The sequence below is a fragment of the Abrus precatorius genome, unplaced genomic scaffold (genome assembly GCF_003935025.1).
Source record: "Abrus precatorius isolate BTA unplaced genomic scaffold, Abrus_2018 Scaffold5, whole genome shotgun sequence".
In the NCBI taxonomy this organism is placed as follows: domain Eukaryota; kingdom Viridiplantae; phylum Streptophyta; class Magnoliopsida; order Fabales; family Fabaceae; genus Abrus; species Abrus precatorius.
Window position 1 is genome coordinate 11,112,079 of NW_020874395.1, and position 25,020 is coordinate 11,137,098.

General features: G+C 30.2%; 2 protein-coding genes across 2 annotated transcripts; both read left to right on the forward strand.

Annotated features, from left to right (window-relative positions):
* The first annotated feature begins 3,467 nt into the window (after window positions 1–3,467).
* On the forward strand, window positions 3,468–5,012 carry LOC113866662 (heavy metal-associated isoprenylated plant protein 31). Its single transcript, XM_027501470.1, has 3 exons — window positions 3,468–3,572; window positions 3,956–4,037; window positions 4,684–5,012. The coding sequence occupies exons 1-3, from the start codon at window positions 3,468–3,470 to the stop codon at window positions 5,010–5,012; spliced, it is 516 nt and encodes a 171-aa protein (XP_027357271.1).
* Window positions 5,013–12,975: 7,963 nt separating this feature from the next.
* LOC113866663 (heavy metal-associated isoprenylated plant protein 39-like) lies at window positions 12,976–14,368 on the forward strand. The gene is made up of 4 exons (XM_027501471.1): window positions 12,976–12,984; window positions 13,198–13,279; window positions 13,391–13,641; window positions 14,300–14,368. The coding sequence occupies exons 1-4, from the start codon at window positions 12,976–12,978 to the stop codon at window positions 14,366–14,368; spliced, it is 411 nt and encodes a 136-aa protein (XP_027357272.1).
* The last annotated feature ends 10,652 nt before the right edge of the window (window positions 14,369–25,020 follow it).

Consider the following 25,020-nt stretch of genomic DNA (forward strand, 5'->3'; position numbering starts at 1 on the left):
AATTTATTAATCCAAGTTAATTTTTGAGAAAACATAAAATACCATTTCGTTTTACTTTACAATAGATTAAAATAGTGACACAAACAAATTTTATAAAGATTTTTTTATGGCTTAAATAAAATTTTGGTCTAAATTTTTTTTTATTTTTTCATTTGATCTATTATTTTTAATTTTTCCAAACAAGTTCTGTAAAAATTATTTTCTTATATGGTTCTTTTATTAGTATAATTAATTTTTTTTTTCTAATCTATATTTATGTAACGTCTAATTTTACTTATATAATATGATAGAGAGGTCTACAATTTTTATTAAAATACGAAAGATGTAATGTTATTAATGATACATTTTATTTATATTATGTCTTAATTAAATTTTATATAAGTCAAGTCCAATGTTATGTAAATGAATAATAAAATTAATTAATTAACAAATTACTGATAAAAGGATCAACTAAAAATAAAAATATTTTTTAAGGAATTTGATTGAAAATTAAAAAAAAATATGAATTTTAAAATATCAAGACCTTATTTATGTTTTTTATTTGCTTGACTAACAATAATTTTTTTTAAAAAAACTAGGCAATAATGTCTTAATATTTGAAGAATCAAATCGGCAATAATGTCTTAATGTTGGTAAAAAGTTTTAGTTTATAGGGTACACATTAGACCAATTCATTGATTATACACTTCCTACGGCAAATATGGAGTCCATGAGTTCCTACGATTATGCGTTATTTTAGTTTGTGTATCATGTGTACCAGTGATTTAATTAATACTAAATCACAAGCTTTCTTTTCTGTTGTCTAAATGCAGAAATCCTATTAGCTAGGTAGATGTTATAGGTTTTTCATCATAACACGTATGATTTGCTAATTTTTAATTTTATAAAACAACGTTTATTTTAACATTTTTTAAGTATAAAACGATAATAAAAAATAAATAATTTTTTATATATAAAATTAAGATATAACTGTATAATCTAAAAGACTAACTAAAGGGTTTATTCATTATACTTTTGTAAGAATCAAGAGGATTTTTTAGTTATTTCTTCGTTCTTTAATTATAAAGTGGATTTTGTCAAGTGGACTCAATTCTTGATAAAAGTTTGGTTTAGTTTATTTTAAAATAATTACTTTTTAATTTTATAAAATAAAATAATTTATTAATTTAAAATAAATTAGAAAACTTGTGCTGGATACTAGCCAACTATATGCTGTAAAGCAACCGTGCCTGAAAACATGTCAAGTCCCTCCATCAACTTTACCCACTGCTATTCTCTCGTTTTTTGACTTCTTTATTCTGATAAAATAAATGGTTTCAAAATGATGATCGTCTCCATCATCAACACCTATCATGTGTGCTTAGCTCTTTTCATCACATGCGAGAAGAACGTTATTGTACAATTCATGAGGATGTATGCATGCACTATGCTCAATTTAAGCATATCGTGAGTTGCTAGGTCATTTTTAATACGCAGCGTTTTGATTGTTTGATATATATAATATTTTGTTTGCAGGAATTATAGTGTTTGTGAAAAGAAGCTTTTAAGAGAAATATTTTAAATCAGCTTTACTTCAGACCATTGGTCTCTGCCTTTTCTGCTTCGGTTTCCAAGGTGCTTTTAACCCTTCGGTCAAACCATAGAAAATATTAGTAATTATAATAGAATTTTATTAATTTTAGTCTTTAAAGTTGAATTTAAATATTTATAAATAATAAATTTTTTTTAAAAAATATTTATTATATTTTTATAATTTTAAAATAATAAATATATTTTTTTAATAAATTTTTTTATTTATAAATACTTAAGCTCAGTCTTAAAAATTGAAATTAACAAAACTCATTATTATATAGTTAACTTTCTAAAAATTAATTTTAAAAAAATTGATGTAAAAAATAAATGTGTTTATAATAATATTTCAAACTTTGTTTTGAAATTTTTACTTTATTAATTCATAATAAAGCCATTATTGCTTTATAATTGAAAGTATGCTCTTGAGTTTTTAATAAATCTCAATAACCAATTTTTTTTTAATGAATATCAAAGTTGAAATCAATAAGATTTTTGGGAACAATTTTTCTTAGAGAAATTAATTCATGCCACCGTGCATTATTTTGTTATAATCCAAACAATCACTTAGCCTTCTTCTTTTTTTTCATTTTTCATTATTTGATTTCCTTTTCAGATGAACTGAGCCTAATAACACTTTATTTCCTATTTCATAAATAAGCTCAGAATTGTTGCATTCACGACTCGTCAGATAAGATATTACGAAAACCAAAAAGATAATAAGTTGGTGTACTTACAACAGTAGCTCCATATTATTTTACTTACTTGAAATCAATGTATTTTACTCGTTTAACCTTTTGAAGAGTGCTGCAATATGTTACTAATACGAACTTTAAGGATATAACAAGCACTTGGAAGTTGGAACTAAGAGGATTTTAGATTTTGGGTGCGTTTACGTTTAGGATTATAAAATTAAGTATATGCCTTCCATTGTGCATTGATGTGATTGAGGCAATACATGTCTAGCACGCACAAACCTCCAACTTCAGACACAAAACAACAATATCTTTTTCTAATACACCAAAGTTAATGATACACCTTACACAAACTCGACAAATTTGTTTTCAAGTATATGATTGTGCATTTGAAAGTCTAAAATCGAAAGGAAAAAAAAAATCTCACGTCGTATGATTCTTTACATCTCTTATAACATGCATAAAAATTATGCGAAATAGAGGGAAAAAAAAGAGTTTTATTTTTAGGAGTATAAAAGAGTGATGAGGAATAAGTAAATGCTATTATGTGTTTTAAGACATTACTTAAATAATCAAATAATTTAATTTAATTTAATCCAAAGAGTTAGGGCAGTAGTGTAAAATATGATTGTATTTACATGTATGTGATATATCTATTTAATTAGATCTCACAATATGCAAAATTTTCTAAGACCAACATAGCCACAATCTAGTCTTAGACCTTTTCAACATGTAATCAACTAATTAATTATTACAATAATAAATAATTTTTATATTTTAAAATTAATTATTATAATAATAAATAATTTTTACTGATAAAATAATTTATGATTGAATGATAGGGTACTTTAATTAAATTTATAATTAAACATAAAAAATGTGTGTTAAAAAAATATAATAACACACTCTTCCTGTAATTCCTCCAACATAAACTTTAACAAAATGGTTTTATTTCTTAACCAGTGTTCTTTAACACTAGTTAGCAAGACCCTTCATTGAAAATGAAGATTATATATGTTAATTAGATGGCGACCCACAATGCATCCTTAGGGAGTTAACAAGGAAGGTCCTACTTAGCAACATATGCAGGTAGTAATCATGTTATGTGTCCAACAAAGAAAAGAGAAAAAGGTAGGAAAGGATGAGTGATGTCTAGAATTTTCATCATTCCACTGAGAAATGTAAAAATTTCTTGCAAATCCAATGGGTGGTCCAGGGAGGTGGCAAATCAATGGAGACATAGGGGAAGGAGTGTGCCTCAAAATTGGGGAGCGCAAGACCAAGCCACGCTTTTGCCATATACCACGCGTGAATATACTATACTGTGCACCCTTTTTAGATTTCAAAACCCAATGACCCTTTTTCAGCCTAACTGTTTAAAAGAGACCCTTCACCTTGTTTAGTGTAAACCAACAACATCACTTTGTTCTAAGCCAAAGCCCAAAGGTGACCACTCACCACCACCCTCCTTCTTCTTGCATAGAGGCCTTCATTGCTTCAAACAAGAAGACCCTTCTCCATCTCTTATTAGTCTTAAGCTAAACAAGCAATGTCTGTAAGTCCCTCCTTCTATTATCCCTCTCTTTCTCTTTCAAAACACACAATGGTTTCATTGCTTTGGTTCATAATATTTGTTTCCTTGAAGATAATGTTATTTTTTACTGAGATTGGTTCAATGTGGGATATTGCAGAATATGATAGAAGTGAGAGTTCCAAATCTTGATTGTGAGGGATGTGCTTCAAAGTTAAAGAGAGCACTCTTCAAGCTCAAAGGTACAGTTTGTATAAGCAATTTATGTTTTTTTTTGTTTTTCCTCTCGGGGGTTCCTCTTTTATTTTGTGCATGTTTAGATAACCATTTATTTTTTCAAAAATTCTCTCACAAAATCTATAATAAATAAATAATTATTTTCTCAAAGTACATTTTGGTTTGCAATGGGTTGATCTTGTACACATGGGCCAAGGAACAGTTTTTGGGGCTGATCTAAGCGTTTTATTTGGGCTTTGATTTCCGAAATCCCATGTGCTTTCCTCATTTACTTTGGTAACTGTAGGACCATAGGTCAAGAATTTGGTACACAAGACCTTTCTGGGATCCAAGTAAACTTCCCTGTTGCCTGCTGGGCTACATTTTTATCCAACAAAATAAAGATGGCTCCTCTGTCTTTACACCTCCTTATTGAAAAATGAAAGTCTCTCTTTACTAAATACATTAATTGTCACTTTAGAACTAAAAAATAATTTCTGTATAAAGAAACTTTGACTGGGTATAAGTTGGGTCACCTTTTAACCATATCTATGATCAGTTCTATTATTTGAACAACTGTCACTCAAAAGTTGTATAAAGTACATTTTTTTATGTATGATTGAGTTGCATATTTGTATGTATCATGTTGAATTTTGAATGTGTGATTTGCAGGAGTAGATGAAGTAGAGGTTGAAATGGAGGCACAAAAAATAACAGTGAGAGGGTATGGTTTGGAGGAGAAGAAGGTTCTTAAAGCAATAAAACGTGCAGGGAAGGCAGCAGAGCCATGGCCATTTCCAGGGCATGCCCATTTTGCTTCATTTTACAAGTACCCAAGTTACATTGTTAACCATTATTATGATGCATACAAAAGTGAAGCAACAAATGGAGTCCACACTTTTTTCCACACCCCTTCTGTCTATTCAGTTGCTGTGGCATCTGATGAGGCCTTTGCTTCACTCTTTAGTGATGATAACCCTCATGCTTGCACTATAATGTAATTAAACTATGGTCATGTATACTTTGTCTTTTTCCCTCACTTCCTCTTTCTCCTATGAAAGAATTTGAGTAAGGCATCATTTTGCACTTCCGGGCAATTTTCTGTTTCTTTTATTAGTTCATTTTTTTTTTGCCTATTTTCGTGAGTGTATTATCACGTGCCTCCTTTTAATATCTATTATGTTCTTCCTTTCTTTTTCCCTATCTCTTCTTAACGTTGTTTATAATTTATTTACATCCTCAGTAACACACACACACACAAATATTTTAATTTAAATAAAAGCACTTTATAAATTTAAATCGCCTCAAATTAATGATAGATACAATTTTATTTTATACATTACTTTAAAAGACGCAGATCTCTTATCTTTAATGTGATATTTCGTGGGGGCTATTAACTTTCGGTGCAATTTTAAAATATAGTTTAAAATAAATTTATTATACATAGTTATATAAAAATATATAATTTTACTCTTTAATCATTAAATCATATGTATATTTATTTATTCTAAATAAAATACACGTACTTTCCATCATATTTTTATTTATATTTATTAAAGGATCTAAATTATAAATTTACATATACGGTGAAGAAACACAAGCAGTCAAATAGGGTAATAATCGTACTAACATTAGTGTGTTACATGCATCACATGAAAGTGAAATTGGAGTCCCCGTCTTCGCCCTTTAGATTCTCATTCCTCCGTAGTTGTCTCAACCCATTACGAAGCAAGAAGTCATCCGGAAATTTTAAAATGACATCGTTACTTTTTATATTATTTTTATTTTATTTATTTATTCAGAGAAAAAGAATATTTTTATTTATCTATTTATATAAATTTTTAAAAAATATTAATTACTATACTAAATGGTCCTTACCCATTTAGTATTGATAGATAAGTCATACCTATTTTTTTTACTAGAATGTGCAAAAAAATTAAACAAAAATTAATTTGATATAATTTTGTGGGTTTATCCATGAGTTAATTTTAACCCACTAAGTTGCTTTTTAATCTTACGAGTTTTTTAAATTGAGGGTTATTTGACCCTATAGGCTTTTAAGCCCTAGCTCATATAGGTCAAGGCTAAATGGGTAAGGGCTGGCCCATTTGCCAGCTCTACTATCCATATTCTACTCATTATCATCCCTAAAGTCAACTAAAAATTTTAAAATGACATCATTATATTTTATATTACTTTGATTTTTATTTATATATTTATAGAATTTTTAAAAAAATATTAATTACTATACTTTTACTAATGTATTTTTTATTTATATAAAATAATTAGTATAGGTTGGGTTTATTAATTTATATATGGGATATAAAAGTTATAATTACGTTAATATGTTATTTGTGTCAATTTTACGTAAGTAGGAATTTTGAAAAATCATTGGTGTCAATTTTTGGAGAGTCTACAGTATTTAAATATGCTATCTATCATGAATAGTAAAATTAAGGCTTTGATGAGAGATTTGTATGTTCAGTCTTGCTATTTGCCAAAATCAGTGAAGCGTGAACGCTGAACAAGAACTTTGTAGAATGAAAAATTGCTACGAACATGAATATTGTGAACTATACCCAGTAGCATTTGGACATATCTTTTGACTATAGGTTTCACCTCGGCAAAGACTACACCTTTGTGGTCTTCTCATCTCACGCATATCCATTTCATTAAAAAAATGTGTTGATTTTGAACGACCTTTAATTGTGCATTTTAAGGTTGGGTTTGAACTAAGTTTTGGACCTTTATATTTTCGCCATGTGTTTTCATTTTTAATCATCCTAAACTCCTTTTTGTATACTTTGCATAACTCAGTAATCTTGTAAATATCATCAACATAAGTACGACAATCAATATTTTAACTAGAGCAAGCAACAATCACATGACATGGATATTGACCAGTCTGTATGTCACTATAGTCACCATACCCTTGCCTCAAATCGACTTTATATTTTTGACTATTGGATACATCTTGAACAAGAAAAGCCCCATTCCTTATATCGAAAATGGTTACACAAAGATTTTTAGAGGCTTGTTCACATGATTAAACTCGAGTTGTCACTACTTCAGAGAAAATATGTCTAGCCTCTTTCCGTGCATGTGCCTCATGCCCTTTACATGCAAATAACTGAGCTAATTGAAAGTATGTTGATCTAACCAGTGTCGTTATTGGAAGATTGCGAGCACCCTTTAACACTGAATTAATGTACTCAACAAGATTAATGGTCATGTGACTATCGATGTCCACCGTTATATGCAAGAACCCACTTTTCTTGTGGAATTTCATTAAGCCAATCTGTATAAATCTCTCCATGTTGCCGTAATTACTCATAATAAATATTAAATTCATGTTTCGTTCTCGAATAACCTACAAAACACCAACCCATCCACATAACCATTGCTAAATTCATACAATATTTGCACATAATTTAAAAAGTACTTAAATAATGTCAATTACCCATATGGACGACAAGTTTATGCAAGTAAGGTGCCTTGAATCTTCGCAAAAAATTGGTGGCAATGTGCCTGATATAATACATATGGAATGCCTTTAGAGGTTCCTATGATCCATTGCTTCATTTTATTGCTGCATTAATTGACTTGTGACGATCAGAAATAATACCAATGATGTCTTGCGTCACGATATATTTGCGTAAATTATCAAGAAAAAATTGTCAATCATTTGCAGTTTCTTCCTTAATAATAGCAAAGACAATTGGTAATATATTTTGATTGTCATCTTGTGCAACTGCCACTAATAGAGCTCTTTTGTATTTTCCATATAAATGTGTTCCATCGACTTGCACAAGTGGTTTGAATACTCTAATGCAAGAACCAAAACTCTAAAAAATTCTATGAAATATTTGACCATCAGGAACCTGGTTATCATTGTGATAAGCTTGAACAACATCCAAGTAATTCTCAAACAGTATCACACATTGTTATATACCATTGCAGTATGGCTTCATATGAAGCTTCCCACTGACCAAATATGTTTTCAATTGCTTTTTGCTTTACCATTCATGCTTTCCGATATGTTATTGTGTATCCATATCGAGCTTGAACTTCATTAATCACCAATTTTCTCTTAAAAGAAGGGGCAGATTCAATCATTGGCTTAATACATTTTGCAATTGTTTCTACATCTAACTTTTTATGATCTTGTGAAATCCTTTCCCGAGTACAACTATGTGGTCCATTATACTTTTTAATTTTTCAAAAATACTTGTTCTTCCTCAAACTAGCCCGAACAAACCACTCACAATCTGTCATAACTAACACATTTACAATAAAACGTATTTAGTTCAGACTTGAAAACTTTGTAGTCTATTCTTTTTGATATACTATAACTCTTAATTTTTCATACAACAACTTCTTTGTCATTAAATTTTATTTTAACATACAATTCTTCATCTATGTCAGAATGACCTATAAAACACAAAAAAAAAAAAAACTAAATATCATTCACATAACTAAAGATGAATTTATTACTGCAAATATAATAAAACATGTCAACATACCTAAGTTAGCATACTCTAAAAATTTAGGAACTTGCATAGCATTAAGCTCTAAAGCATACATGAATGATGGAACTCCAGATATATGTTGGTTAATCACTGAGTTTGATAAATGAGAGTCCTCATCATTTGCATCATCATCCAAACTATCATCATCAATATCCACCACTTTCATAATCTCCTTCAAAGTTGTCATCGTTGCTTTTGAGATTTTGTTCCCATTCAACATCTCTATTAGGAACAAAACTCACATATGTACCAATTGTAATTTATTTAAAAATAACATACAACTTAATTCAAGAATTTTAGTCTGACGCTCATAATAAATTTGAAATATTTGTTGAATATCATCGTCATTGTTTATTGTCATCACTTGGTATTGCATGAAACCTCCAAAAATAGAGATTGGACACTTGTAAATTATTCTCTCCACTATTTTTGGAGTCTGCACTTCAAATGATATATTGTAAGAAATATAGATGTAAGTTAGCTTCTCACACATAAATCTTATACCTTCACTCGTGTTTGAAACAATCTCACTGTTAAAGTAAACTATTGTATTTGCACTTATTTTTCTTCAACTATAAAGTATGAGAAATGAGAATTCAAATACAAAAAATAAAAGACTTTTAAGATGCAATTCGCTACAAATACAAATAAGTTATATATAGACAATTTTTTTTAGAACTCATTAATAATAATTTTTCTTTTAAAAAGTCACAAGTAATGATTTTTGAATGTATAAAAGTACTTTTCTACTCTAAAATTGTCAATAATGAGTTTTAATTACATAAAAAATTTATTTATTTTTATCTTAAAAGTCACTAATAACATTTTTTACTTTGAATAAATTTTTTATTCTTTAAAAATTTTCATAGGCGATTTTTTTAAATCCCATATATATATATATATATATATATAATATAATATTGATTACAAATCCATATTCATGTACTTTTGTGGTAAAAATGCCATATTTAAAAAAAATGACCCGGACATGTTGTGTACGAATTGATACTGTACTAGAATTACATTACATTGAGTGTCTTTTATAATTGTATTAAACACAGTTTGAATGTAGAGAATCTGCATTTGGAAAAGGAGCAGCAGAGAATGGTCCTTTCCCATGTTTGGCCCGGCCAACTTGACCCACCAACAGTTATTTCAACTTTCAACCATTCAATTTGAATCTGCCATTATTATTCAACCACTTCAACCCTCCATCGTCCTTGCATCACTACTACTTAAATCCTCCCTGTTTAATAAAGGATCCAATCAGTTTTCTAGAAAAAAATAATTATAAAATATTTTTTTATCATGTTTATTATGTTTTTAATGTAATAAAATATTTGTTTCCTAATATAATCTTATGAATTTATATATTATGAGTGAGAGTATACTAATAAAATATTTAGAGTTACTCTCTTTCAAAGTTCATCACATATATTTTAAAATTAAAATTAATTATATAAATTACACTTTTTTTTTGCAATATTTATACTTCGTACATCATATATTTTCATCTTAAATTCTAGAAATTAAAGTGGTTATTCAACTTTTATTTTTATATTTTTTTTGTAAATATCTATTTTAACATTTATAATTTTTTTCTATTTTTATCTAGAATTTACTTTTAAGAGTCTTTGCTTTTATATTTATGATTATTAATATACATTTTTATTAACATTTAGTTAATTTTGTTTACATTTTATGATAAAATTAATACTTTAAAATAAATTCTATTTTTTAATTATTTTACAATTAAATTTTATCATTTTAATACATAATATTTGTAGTTACAAAATTAAGTTAAAATAATTGTTTTAAAATTTTATTATTTAAAATAATTTTATTATATATAATTGTATTATTAAAATTTTAAATTATTTATATATTTATTCTAAAATAAAATACTTAATCGCATGATCCTGAACTAATTACTCTTAAAAGTAAGAGATGATGTTAAGAACGCTATATGGGAATCAAAATTATCAATCTATGGGATAACTCTTCTAAGAATTAAAAAAAAAACTTAGGCAGTAGTTTTAATATCTGATGTTTATCTTGTTAATCAATATTAATTTTTATTGAACTTATTGAATAAAATACATAATATTCGTTTTTAATGCGCTTGAACTGGCCGGTTAGAGTAAAATGGTTTATTGAACTTATTTTTTTAGTTAAAATTTTTCAGAGGTAAAATATATTTATTTATCATAAATTAATATTAAAATATTATTTTAATAAACTTTTTCAATTTTATATTAATTATAAGTAAGTCAATCTTAATTTATTTTGTATTATTTTTTTTAAATATTTGACAAGTTGACCTATCTCTCTAGCACACCATTAAACGTGCTGAATGACTCAGACTAAATATATTATTTAATATAGTATTTTTATTGTCCTTTCAAAAATAATAATATAATTTTAAAAATAAAAATTAATTACTAGAATAAGTGAATTTAACATTCTTTAAAAAATATACTAAACAAGTAGAAAAAATAGACGTTACCCGTCAAAGTATGGTAATGTCATATATTAGCAGCTAGCAGGTGTTTCTTTCTTTTTTCTCTGCATATTAAAATTTGACACGTGGAATTTAAATTCAAATTAGTAAGAGAAAATTTTAAATTTTAAATTTAATTAACGTATGAGAGGGAAACTAAAATTCAAATTTAAACTTAAATTAATATAAAAATATAATTTTAACTCAAAAATTGGGTCAAAACAGAGAAAAAAAATTAAGATTGAAATTTTAAATTTTAATATTAAAAAATAGCACCTATCACACGAATATTACATGAATGTGTAACATCCTTCTAATCACATTCTAACATACTTGTTCTTTTTGTTAAATATCCTTTAGTTAATATCATTTAAAAATTAATCATGATAAAAAAAGTTCTTTTTAATTTATTTATCTTTCAAAAAATTAAAATACTTCATAAATTAATTATTTTAAATATTATTTAATTATAAATTTAAAAATATATTATTAACATTCTTTTCGCGAAGAAATAGTCTCATGAAAGCATATACCATCAGAACAGACAAAGTAGGAGGTATATCGTGTGTGTATAATGTATGCCATCTGAATGTTTCATGCGGTGATAATGTTTTTCTTCATGTTAGTTTGATATACAAGAATTCTTTGTCCTGTGTTGATGCCTCGTTGGCATTGGTATAAAAAATTATTTTGAAATGATGCATGTATTGGAATGTCAAAATTTATAGTATATCATATGTGACCAAGTTGAATGTTGCATTTTGTTTTTATTTGAAACATAATGGGATTCTGAGCCAGATCTTGTACATAATTCTGAAAGATCTAAATAAGACATTCAAACTTTTGTGCTACGGAATAAAATATGAAAGAAACGTCAAAATCTAAAAATGATTTATCAAAATGGACATTGCATTTAACCTTGTTTTTACTACTTTTTCTTATTAAAAATTTTCTTAAATGGAATAAAAAAGAAAAAAAAAACATTTCAGAAGAAATTTAAGAAACTGGATAATAAATAGGAAAAAGTAATTAGTTTTAAAAGAAATTATTATATAAAATTTATACAGGTGATACTAATAATAAATAAAACTTGTCAAATAAAAAATTAGAGCCACATTAATAAGAATAACTTTTTTTATGCTCCTAGGTCACTATATTTCCGACTTCACCCAAAAATTTCTCCATCAATAAAAATTTCACTTAACAATGAATAACTTGTCTTCAAAAGAAATTACACAATTTCCAAAGCCCTTTATCTTAAAAGTAAATTTTTATCAATTTTACCCAAACTCTGTTACATTGGTAAAACTAACAGGCCAGAAGAATGTATTGGAAAAATCATTTTAGAGAATGTCTTTTTTTATCATGTTTCATTACAAAGATTTTAGATCTTATCATGTGACTAAGTGATATAATATAATCATGTTACAAAAATATAATTTTCATTAAAAAATTCCATTATAATTACTTGTAAGTTTTACTAGTTAAATTTAATAAAAATTATAATTTTTTTCTCTGATTTAATTATATTACATTACTCAACAACATTTAAGTATTAATTTAGGTTGGTTTCTGAGACGGGTTTTTTTTCTTTTACTTTCGAATTCACTTGCGTTAACATATTATAATATGTACTGATCGAGTATCGTTTTCCTAAGTAGCAAAAGATAACAATAAGATAATAGAAAAAATATATGTCATCAATTCACCATGTCAAACACTAAAAATTTGTCCTGTGTGCTGTTGAATTGCACCATGCGGCAAGAAATATGAGTGAAAAGGGTCCATCTGTTGGATGTGACTTCCACAGTCACACGCACAACTAAAAAGAGCTCTAAAGCCTCACGCCTTTACCTTTATATAGTACAAGCTCCTCAAAATCCTCAAACCTCCTTCATTCCATTCTTGTTTTCACACACCCTTCTTCCTCTTCCAATGGCTCAGGTACCAATTTTCATTTCATATTCTCTCCATAACTCTCTAATTTGAGTAACTTCTTCCTCTTATATTCTTTATTCACCTGTTCGTACCTTTTAGCCACATATTTATTTTATATATTGTATGGTTTAAAGAAATAAGTTAAAAATTAATTTCTTTACTATTTTCTCTTTCCCTTCCTTGTCTCTCTGTGCATGTTGTTCCTCACTGAATCCATAGCAGAAGGTTGTGTTGAAGGTGTTGACTATGACTGATGACAAAACAAAGCAAAAAGCTATAGAAGCAGCTGCAGATATCTTTGGTGGGTAGTTTATAAAAAATCAAATTTTCTACCTTGATTTCATGTTAATGGAATATTAGTTATTTAACTAAGGCCTGATCTGTTTGATTGTTGGTATACTTTGATCCACAGGGGTTGATTCAATAGTTGCTGATGTGAAGGAGCAAAAGTTGACAGTGATTGGTCAAATGGACACAGTGAAAATAGTGAAGAAGCTGAAGAAAGTAGGTAAGGTAGATATTATATCAGTTGGACCTGCCAAGGAAGAGAAGAAAGAAGAAAAGAAAGAGGAGAAAAAGGAAGAGAAGAAGGAGGAGAAGAAGGAAGAGAAGAAAGAGGAGAAGAAAGAAGAGAAAAAGGAAGAGAAAAAGGAGGAGAAAAAATAAAGACAACATCTCATCATCTGGTTTTTTTATTTCTACCCTTTTTTTTTATTATATGTTTTGGATATTTTCCCATATAGAGAAGCCATTGTAAGCTGCAAAAATTGTCCATAGAGTCTTTTCTTTTATGTTGAAGTGGGTTCTTCTCAAATCTGTTGTTTACAATCTTTTTTGAGCATGGATCGATCTTCAGTTGCTAAGATGGAAATGAGCTTTAGTAAAAGAATTTTGGCCAATTGTGAAGAAACAAAGACAAAACTTTTTTTTTTTAATTTGTCCCTTTTTCTCTGTTTCATGTTTTCTAGTATATAGAACTAGAGAAGGAATGGTAGTTGGTTAGTATCAAAATTATTATTATAATAGTATCACTGTAAACATGATTTTAAACTTCTCTTTATTCAGTTCATTATTATTATTATTTTCTTTTGTTTGGTTATGCAAGTGGCTCGTGACTGTGATGATATCGATGCCATTTGTTCATGTTTATGAACAGAAGTTGGTATGACAGTAAGATAAAACAAGGAAAATTTTGTTATCAAGAAATTCCCCCAATTGGCTTGTGGGTCATTTGATCTTGGCTCAATGGCACCGAAGTCCAAAATGGCTAGCGAATGCATCATTCCAATAAAAATGTCTCAAGCACAAAAATTGGTTTTTCGATGATGCTTCTAAGAGAGAGAGAGAGAGAGAGAGAGAGAGAGAGGATGTGGCTAGGATTATTTCTTGATGATCAAAACATGTTAATTAAGATGTTAAGGTAGTGTTTACAAGGGTTGGGAATCTTTCTCCACCAAGTTGGTATTTCTAAATTTAACAGACATGGCTACTAAAATAACATTACTTAATTATTTGATGATTAGATTCTTAATATTTTTTATGTTAAATTTTACATCATTTAAACTTTTGTGGATATATTATTTAAAATTTGATATTTATTTATATTTTAAAAATATATTATACATTAAATAAAATAATGTGATAAAAAACTTATTAATTTTATTTTTATACAAAATATTATGATATTAACTTATTTAATAAAAACCTTCTAACCAAAGCTTGAATTAGTCAATTTAAAAAAAAAAGTTATTTAGAGGTGTAAGTATTTAGTTTGAGACCTATAATTAACTAATACTAACTCATTTTTATGTTTATAAAAATAATTAAAAAGTGTTAAATTTGGTATATCCTATTTATATTTTAAAAATATCATCAAAACACCGCTAATATATAAATATTAACTCTTACATTTTCATATTTTTTTTTCATCTAGTATTCATCTTCCTCTCATTTCCACTTATTTCTTTTTCTTTTAATTACATTATTAGTCACATTTGTATAATCTTTCTCTTCCTCTACATTCTACACACAAAAAATAGGTGTTATTTTTAATTTTATAAAAAATTCTTAAAATAATCGATTTTCGGCATCGTTGACTCTCTTTTCTTAGCTGGCGCACAATATTATTAGGTCGTAAAATGCCTAATCAATTTTATACAGTGATGAGAAACTTAAAATTTGTGGCACCGTTTTACTATTCACTACTTCCCAGTTTCTACTGTTGCAAAAATGTATCATTTCTAATTTTTCGTATAAAAAATAAATAAATTTATTAATATTAATAAAAATAATTAGATATCATAAATTTATATTGTATTTTAAACAATCTACAACATTAAATGGTTAAATTGATAATTTTATATAGTAAACAAATAAATATATTTACTTATATGAATAATAAATGAGTCTCTTATTAATATAAATTTTATAATAAATAAGAATATAAAACTTAATAATTATTAAAATTTAAATTTTTTATAATTACTATTAATAAATCATTTTTAATTTATTACATTTTAAAATAATCCTTTAATTTATTATATATATATAGTTGTAACACTTACAGAGTTTGTGGTGGACACACTCATAGTCGTGTGGATGGACCCAACATCCCACATATGCTGCATTGCGCTGGCTAGTATCAATAAAAGAATTTGAGAAAAGTTATTTGTACAATTGTTTTTTGCAAAATAGAAAAATAAAGAAAAAGAAAAAGCAACAAGATGATGATATGATGAAAGAGATAAAAATCATTATTATAAAAAATTTATTGTAAAAATATTAAATCCAAAGAATTTTGTGATCCAACCATGGCTATGATAGCTGAAAACCAATTATACAATTTGAGAAATGGTAATTTTGTAAAAGATTTGTATGGCTTCTGCTACATTGAGAAAACCAATTATATTATTGAATTTGTAAAAAATAAATACTTTATTTTTAAAAATTACATAATAGTTAGAAAAACATTAAATTATATTATTATATTATGTATTTAAAAATATAATGAGATTAAATAAAAAATATTATTTATAAAATTTGCAACTCCCATCCAGATTAAATATAGGTGAAATAACGGGGCCATTGTGACTTGTAAGGTGAAAGTGATGATATATTTATGGAATACAAGTGGGGCATTGTGATTCTTGAATTCTGGCATATAAGGTGATTCTGAAGTACTTGACATGATATCAAAGATATGTACAACACCGTGAATCAGTCAAATGTCTTTATGATGCTGAGTTTGCATTTACAGTTAACCTATACACAACACTGGAGGCTGCAATCAATTGGAGAGGAATTCCAATTCGATTATTTATGATTACCGTACCCTTTAGATTATCTTCCCCTTAATACCACACCAATTATTTGTACTTTTATTTCATTGATCAATTATTTGTGTTAGTTCATAATTGCATGTAAAAATCTCTAGGGTACAATGTAAATAATTAATAAATACTATTTTTTATCTAATTAATAAAAAATAATAATTAATATATCTTTTTAGGAATAAGATCTGATTAACTTAGACCAAATCTCAATTATACAGATTAAATAATTTAATAGTTAAAAAAGTTATCTTTTTTTATTAATTATTATCTTTTTTAGATTTGTGTTAATAGATCTTATTTTTATTTTTTAATTATATATACATATATAAATATAATATTCAAATTAACAACTAATACAATAAATAAATAAAGATATTCACTTACAGTCTCTTGATAATTCAAATTTTATAATAAATAAATGTAAAATTTAACAGTTAATATATATAAAGATAAATATTTTTTATATTTAAAAAATAGTAATTTTTATAAATTAGAATTATTAAAATAATAATATTTAATGTTATTACGTAATTTATAATTCAGTGTGGGTAAGACTCGTCAACATTTCTAGCCTGTGATTAGCTTTGGGTTTTGTAAACTCAAATACGTAGTTGAAGATTGAATTTTGCCTTCGTGCATAACATGCTTAACATCAAAATTAGTTTTAAATAAATAATTTTGTTTAAAAGACTCACTTAAAATTAATTTTTATTAATCTTCGAAGTTAAACATTTTAAAATCAGTTATTCTCACCACACAAACCTGTTTGGATTAGAGTTGAACCGGAATTTTGAAAAATTGAAAAAGTTTTAGTTCATTTTGGATGAAACACAGGAAATTGTAAAATAGAGTTTAGAGTTGCAAACAGTATACCAAACACGATGAAAAAGAATTTTGACCAACCACATAAATCATTGTCCAAACCATAGAATCCTACAGTAACCAAAATTTTCATTCTAAACAAACAACTATAAATAAATCAGATTTTGTGAATCTAGTCACATAGGATATTCTTGTCAGCAACCATGGAGTCCCAAAGTGGCTACCCATTTTGCTCTAATGACGATTGCTAAAATAAGTTTAAATGTGATGTGACTAAAGTTAAATTAGTGAACCAAAAAAGGCATGACATCCTTACTTTTGAAAGGATTGATTCTGGGCGATGAGAAATGATTCATCTGAATGTAGAAATCCATCTGATTAAACAATAATGTTTACTACTGGTTTCTTGTTCGTGATTCTCACCTCATATTAAGTATCAAACAAAATCAAAGGCATAAAAATAATTTAAGACATGTATGCTAATGAAAATGAAGATTAAAAAACCCATAATAATAGATATATTTATATAAGAAAAAGATAAGTATCTTATTAATATAATTCTCATAAAAAGAATAAAAAAAAAAGAAGTATCATTATTATTAGAGCTGTCAAAACGGGCAGCTCGACTCGATCCAGCCCGATACAGGTAGCGGGTTCAAATGAGTCAGACTTAATTAGCCCAAAGTAAAAATGAGCTTATATTTTTACTGCCCAAACCTTACCTTATGCAGGTTACGGGCTTCTGTCCCGACAACTCAAATAATTTTTTTTTTCTCTTATTTTTGTAACATATCATTTTTTTTACTGTTTTTATAACAACAAATCATTATTTTTATTGCTATTTTTAGTATTTATAACATATCATATTTTTAGTATTTGTAACATATCATATTAAGCTAAGAACTTAATAGATTATTGATTTCTATAATTCACGCAATACTTGATTTCAGGATCATCCAGGACTAATTTACTCTGCAGTATTGTCTAAAGTGTCCACTGATAATTCTGTCCAGAAAGTATATTTTCGTTCTATTTGAATTATTCAAAAAATAATAATAATAATTAATTAATAAATATATTTATCATAATTATCTTTCTTGAAAAGCGTGAGATTTGGTAATCATTACTTTAGATTTTCAATGATTACTTAGCCGTCATAATTTTGCACGAAATTTCACGAGATCTAGTAATCATTTCCTTGAAGATCCCAAAAATCTAGTTCGGCCACTAAGATTGCATGCAATAGATCTTGTTCCCCGATTCCTAAACCAAGTCACTTTGAAACTTTCTTGTCTTGTCTTACAAATTCCAACATGATTTCCTTGGAATTGCCACCATGTCAAATGTCCTTTCAAATGTCAACCAAGTCACGTCAAATTTCTCGTCGGCCAATTATTTTGCATGCATGATGTCCAAAGCTTTAAGCCTTGATATTTGTGCCGATTCTTGGAACTTGCCTCACCAAAAACCGTGAGCCCCTTTTCATGTAACAATCCTTTTACTTCAATTGGCCAATTGCAAAATTGAAAGCCTTAGAACCTTATCCAAGGAGCCTAGGGCCGTGAATCCATTCCCTTGGCCATTTCATTTTCACCTTTCATGCAAAAGGGGACACTTGGTCCGAATTTGCATTTTTGCTGCACCAAACCAAGAAACTATCTCACACTCTCTCTTGAAACCCTTCCACTTTCTCATTCTCTCCATCCTCTCTTCAAACTGAGACTTCCCCTCCCCAAAAATCTCACATTCTCTCAACTTTTCAAGGCCAAAACCGAGAGACTCCAAGCACTTACCTTGTTCCTTGCTTGCTTTCTTCAAACCGAGACCACAACACCAAAGAGGTAAGCCATTTCTCATCTTTACTTCCTTGATTTGGGGGAGCCTAACACCATAGCACCTTCCTCCACCATTCTTTCTAATTTTCGTGTTGAAGGAACCCACTTTAGAGGGAGAACTTGAAGAATCTTGCCACTATTTTTTTTGGTCCAGCAAGCTTCCCTTGAAGATCAACCATTTCCAGCCCTTCTCTCTTCAATCTCACGTCCAAAAATCAAAGGCAAGGGGGAGTTCTCACCTTGCTTGATTTTGCATGTTGAGATTTGATGTTCTTGCTCATTTTTCCTTGATAAACTCTTGTATTTTGGACTGCATGTGGAAGTGACTTGAATCTGATTTTTGCATGTTGAATCACTTCAAAGAGTGTGTTATCTTCCCATTTACATGTCTCGGCCAGCCCCTAGAGAAAAAAAAAAAAAGGAGTGGACTTTTTCTTAATCAACTTGATTCACAAAAAGGTTGAGACTTTGAAGTGTGCATGTTGATTTCCTTGTCTTTCCTTGGCTGTTTTGCTTGTTCATCCTTAGAAAAATCTATACATTGAACTGTATGTTGAGTATACCCCAAATCTGAATTTGCATGTTAAGTTCTCAAAAAACCTTTCTCTTAACGAATTCACTCTTAAAAGTTTGAACCATTGATGTGTGCGTGTGGTTTCTTTCCATTTGCATGTCTCGGATTTGTATACCTTTTGACTTGATCTCTTGTTCAAATATTGATTGACCCTTGGAATCAAGAAACCACAGATTTACACGTTAATTTTGCATCATTGCATGTTAATTTCAGTCCTATGTATTTGGGTTTCACTCTTGAAAGTTTGGACATCCCTTAGGAAATTTGATGTACTGCACTTAGATGATGAAACCTTGTTTTTGCACGCAAACTTCCCTTGATTTAGTGGTGTGATGATTGAAAAAGAAGGAAGTAATAAGGAGGTTCATAAGGCTGGACAGTTTTGAACATTTTGAGGAAAAAGGCAAGGATTTCGTATTTTAGAACTTTAAAATAAATTGGAAGCATGAGAATGGACCATGGACATTAACCTTGTAAAAAGAAAGGACCAATAAACTTGAATGATTTTCGGTTTTGACAATAAGTGATGCAAATTATTTGGAGATGTCATGCTTGGATTGAACCTTGACGAATGTGTGAACTAAAGTGTTTAGCAACCGAATTTTTGAAATAGGGAAATAGTTAGTAACAATCTCAGAGTACTACAACCTAATAAGGTAAAATGACATAATTAAAGTGCATAAAATTAACATAGTTCAGAGATACATGGAATGAAACAGACTGACTCCCTAAGAGTAGTTCCCTAAGAAACAACAACAGACAAACTATCCCAATCAGTCGAGAGGAGAATAATCCTCCATAGGATCAGACTCCTCAGAAGAGGTGGGAGAAGAAGATGTAGCGGTAGCAGCAGCATTCCCTTCATCACTGTCCTCTATCCAGCCAGTAGTGCTAGGGGCCGAAAGAGAGGTAAGGAATGGTGAACAGAGTGATCGGAAGGTAGGGGACATATACGATGGTCTAGCCTCATATCTGACAGAGGATTCCACCACATGGACATCCCTCTCAGAAGGTGCAAGCAGGGAATCAGAATGCAGAGGGGGGAAAGGTATAGGTGCGGGCGAAGGTCTAGTACTAGGACTACGAGGGTCAACACAAGTGGGTGAGGGTGAGGAAGATAGAGCGGGATACGGTAGCTGTGTGTCTCCAGGAGGAATAGAGAAAACAATCTCAATAGGACCTTCAGTCACGTACTCAGTAATCCATGAACCTCCACTATATCGTCCCTGAAGGGTGTAGGCACGACCACGGAAAATGCTCTGCTGGGCCGCGGCGTCGAACACCCACATGTCTTCCTCAGAGGGAAGGACCAGCACTCTCGTCCCGTTCCTGGCCATCTATAATGCATGGAAAGTAAAACAGAGACAATACAGCCAAGGAGTGAGTTCTCCAAACACGATTTGATATATAGTTGCCATACCCCAAGGAAGGTGGCGTTTCAGACACAAGCATATCAATTACTACAAGGCATAACAATTAATACATTCCACCATCATCATGAGATATACATAGAATATGATAACAATCATTAGCATGCAAGAGCAATTTCACAGTCAAAAACAGTCCACTGCCTACTAATGATGCTCATGATGCATGGATGCAATCCCTACCCTCATCATACATCTCTAAAATTTCTCTTTTCTATGCACATGGTATGCATGGGGATCCCTTACTTTACTGCCAGCGACTTGCCCAGCATTTAGTGTAGAGTTAACAATTTCATATCCAAGTCGTGTGGCGATCGGAGGACTCCATTCTCTGCATCACAATTTGCACATAAAACATTTATTTCATTATTCCAAGAACACCCAAAACTGGTGCTGGCCCCAAACTGGGTCTCTTCGGGAATGGACCTAAACGACCCTAAGATGTGGAGTTCTTGTCGGGCTTGGCTAAGGCTTGCAAGTAGGGTCACGACCCGGCCACAGAGAGCTCTACTGCGCCATCTAGGTCGACTGTTCCCCCTTTCGCCACCCCCGTAGGTCTACTTGGGACCGAACCTCCAATACCTACAGCTGTGCCTCTGTTGTGCCATCAAGTCGTTCAAGAAAATGATATGATGCATGAAACATTTTTATGTTCACAGTTCCCATAAGCAGACAAGGCACATTCCATCATCTTATAATCTTTACCATCCAAGTTTCATGAAGTCACACCATCCAAGCACAAGTTTTACCATCCTTCATCGTTAAAAACTAAAGGTGATTACAGTTTAAAGCCATGTCAATTACATTTTTTCAGCACTTGTACATAACCATATTCAAAACTTTCCTAACTTCAAAGCTTGGCCAAATTAAAACATACACTTCTTTTCTCACGAGGTCAATCACTCAAACTCACAAGCAACAACAATCATTCAACCAATTAAATTCAGCATGGGTTCAATCAATTAATTCAAGATGAAATGCTTCCAATCTCTTTAGTTATACCTAGATAAAATAAGACATCAAGGCGCGAAAACACTAATCTTTTCCCTAAGAGTTAAATCTGTCCAGCACTCACGTTTATTATTTTACTTAAGTTTTCTAACATACAAAGACTTTAACTCATTGTCCAAGTTTCATGATTTTAGTTTATAAGAAATCAAGCTTTTAGGGACACAAGACCGAGGCATATACAAGGGTTCTCCTTTCAAAAATTCGGTTGCTAAACACTTTAGTTCACACATTCGTCAAGGTTCAATCCAAGCATGACATCTCCAAATAATTTGCATCACTTATTGTCAAAACCGAAAATCATTCAAGTTTATTGGTCCTTTCTTTTTACAAGGTTAATGTCCATGGTCCATTCTCATGCTTCCAATTTATTTTAAAGTTCTAAAATACGAAATCCTTGCCTTTTTCCTCAAAATGTTCAAAACTGTCCAGCCTTATGAACCTCCTTATTACTTCCTTCTTTTTCAATCATCACACCACTAAATCAAGGGAAGTTTGCGTGCAAAAACAAGGTTTCATCATCTAAGTGCAGTACATCAAATTTCCTAAGGGATGTCCAAACTTTCAAGAGTGAAACCCAAATACATAGGACTGAAATTAACATGCAATGATGCAAAATTAACGTGTAAATCTGTGGTTTCTTGATTCCAAGGGTCAATCAATATTTGAACAAGAGATCAAGTCAAAAGGTATACAAATCCGAGACATGCAAATGGAAAGAAACCACACGCACACATCAATGGTTCAAACTTTTAAGAGTGAATTCGTTAAGAGAAAGGTTTTTTGAGAACTTAACATGCAAATTCAGATTTGGGGTATACTCAACATACAGTTCAATGTATAGATTTTTCTAAGGATGAACAAGCAAAACAGCCAAGGAAAGACAAGGAAATCAACATGCACACTTCAAAGTCTCAACCTTTTTGTGAATCAAGTTGATTAAGAAAAAGTCCACTCCTTTTTTTTTTTTTCTCTAGGGGCTGGCCGAGACATGTAAATGGGAAGATAACACACTCTTTGAAGTGATTCAACATGCAAAAATCAGATTCAAGTCACTTCCACATGCAGTCCAAAATACAAGAGTTTATCAAGGAAAAATGAGCAAGAACATCAAATCTCAACATGCAAAATCAAGCAAGGTGAGAACTCCCCCTTGCCTTTGATTTTTGGACGTGAGATTGAAGAGAGAAGGGCTGGAAATGGTTGATCTTCAAGGGAAGCTTGCTGGACCAAAAAAAATAGTGGCAAGATTCTTCAAGTTCTCCCTCTAAAGTGGGTTCCTTCAACACGAAAATTAGAAAGAATGGTGGAGGAAGGTGCTATGGTGTTAGGCTCCCCCAAATCAAGGAAGTAAAGATGAGAAATGGCTTACCTCTTTGGTGTTGTGGTCTTGGTTTGAAGAAAGCAAGCAAGGAACAAGGTGAGTGCTTGGAGTCTCTCGGTTTTGGCCTTGAAAAGTTGAGAGAATATGAGATTTTTGGGGAGGGGAAGTCTCGGTTTGAAGAGAGGATGGAGAGAATGAGAAAGTGGAAGGGTTTCAAGAGAGAGTGTGAGATAGTTTCTTGGTTTAGTGCAGCAAAAATGCAAATTCGGACCAAGTGTCCCCTTTTGCATGAAAGGTGAAAATGAAATGGCCAAGGGAATGGATTCACGGCCCTAGGCTCCTTGGATAAGGTTCTAAGGCTTTCAATTTTGCAATTGGCCAATTGAAGTAAAAGGATTGTTACATGAAAAGGGGCTCACGGTTTTTGGTGAGGCAAGTTCCAAGAATCGGCACAAATATCAAGGCTTAAAGCTTTGGACATCATGCATGCAAAATAATTGGCCGACGAGAAATTTGACGCGACTTGGTTGACATTTGAAAGGACATTTGACATGGTGGCAATTCCAAGGAAATCATGTTGGAATTTGTAAGACAAGATAAGAAAGTTTCAAAGTGACTTGGTTTAGGAATCGGGGAACAAGATCTATTGCATGCAATCTTAGTGGCCGAACTAGATTTTTGGGATCTTCAAGGAAATGATTACTAGATCTCGTGAAATTTCGTGCAAAATTATGACGGCTAAGTAATCATTGAAAATCTAAAGTAATGATTACCAAATCTCACGTTTTTCAAGAAAGATAATTATGATAAATATATTTATTAATTAATTATTATTATTATTTTTTGAATAATTCAAATAGAACGAAAATATACTTTCTGGACAGAATTATCAGTGGACACTTTAAACAGTACTGCAGAGTAAATTAGTCCTGGATGATCCTGAAATCAAGTATTGCGTGAATTATAGAAATCAATAATCTATTAAGTTCTTAGCTTAATATGATATGTTACAAATACTAAAAATATGATATGTTATAAATACTAAAAATAGCAATAAAAATAATGATTTGTTGTTATAAAAACAGTAAAAAAAATGATATGTTACAAAAATAAGAGAAAGAAAAAAAATTATTTGAGTTGTCGGGGCAGAAGCCCGTAACTTGCATAAGGTAAGGTTTGGGCAGTAAAAATATAAGCTCATTTTTACTTTGGGCTAATTAAGTCTGAGAGAGTGTGAGATAGTTTCTTGGTTTGGTGCAGCAAAAATACAAATTCGGACCAAGTGTCCCCTTTTGCATGAAAGGTGAAAATGAAATGGCCAAGGGAATGGATTCATGGCCCTAGGCTCCTTGGATAAGGTTCTTGGGAACCCAGAAACGAAATCCATAGCAATGTCACTCTATTTCTACTCTGGAATGCTCAATGGTTGGAGTTGTCCTGCTGGCTTCTGATGTTCTATCTTTACCTTTTAGCATGTTAAGCATGATGCAATGTATTTTGCCACAGACTTCTTCATTCCTGGCCACCAGAAACTCTTCTTTAGGTCACGATACATCTTAGTTGAAATACTAAGAGTGCTTTTATGAGCTTCATCCAAAATCATTTTCCTCAATTCGTAGGAACACAATTCTCGTGTTGCGCCGTCCTTAACTGGGTTAAGAACTCGTTGTGTGATCTTGAGGCTTTCAAGTATCACACTAAACTTGTCCGAACTCGCATG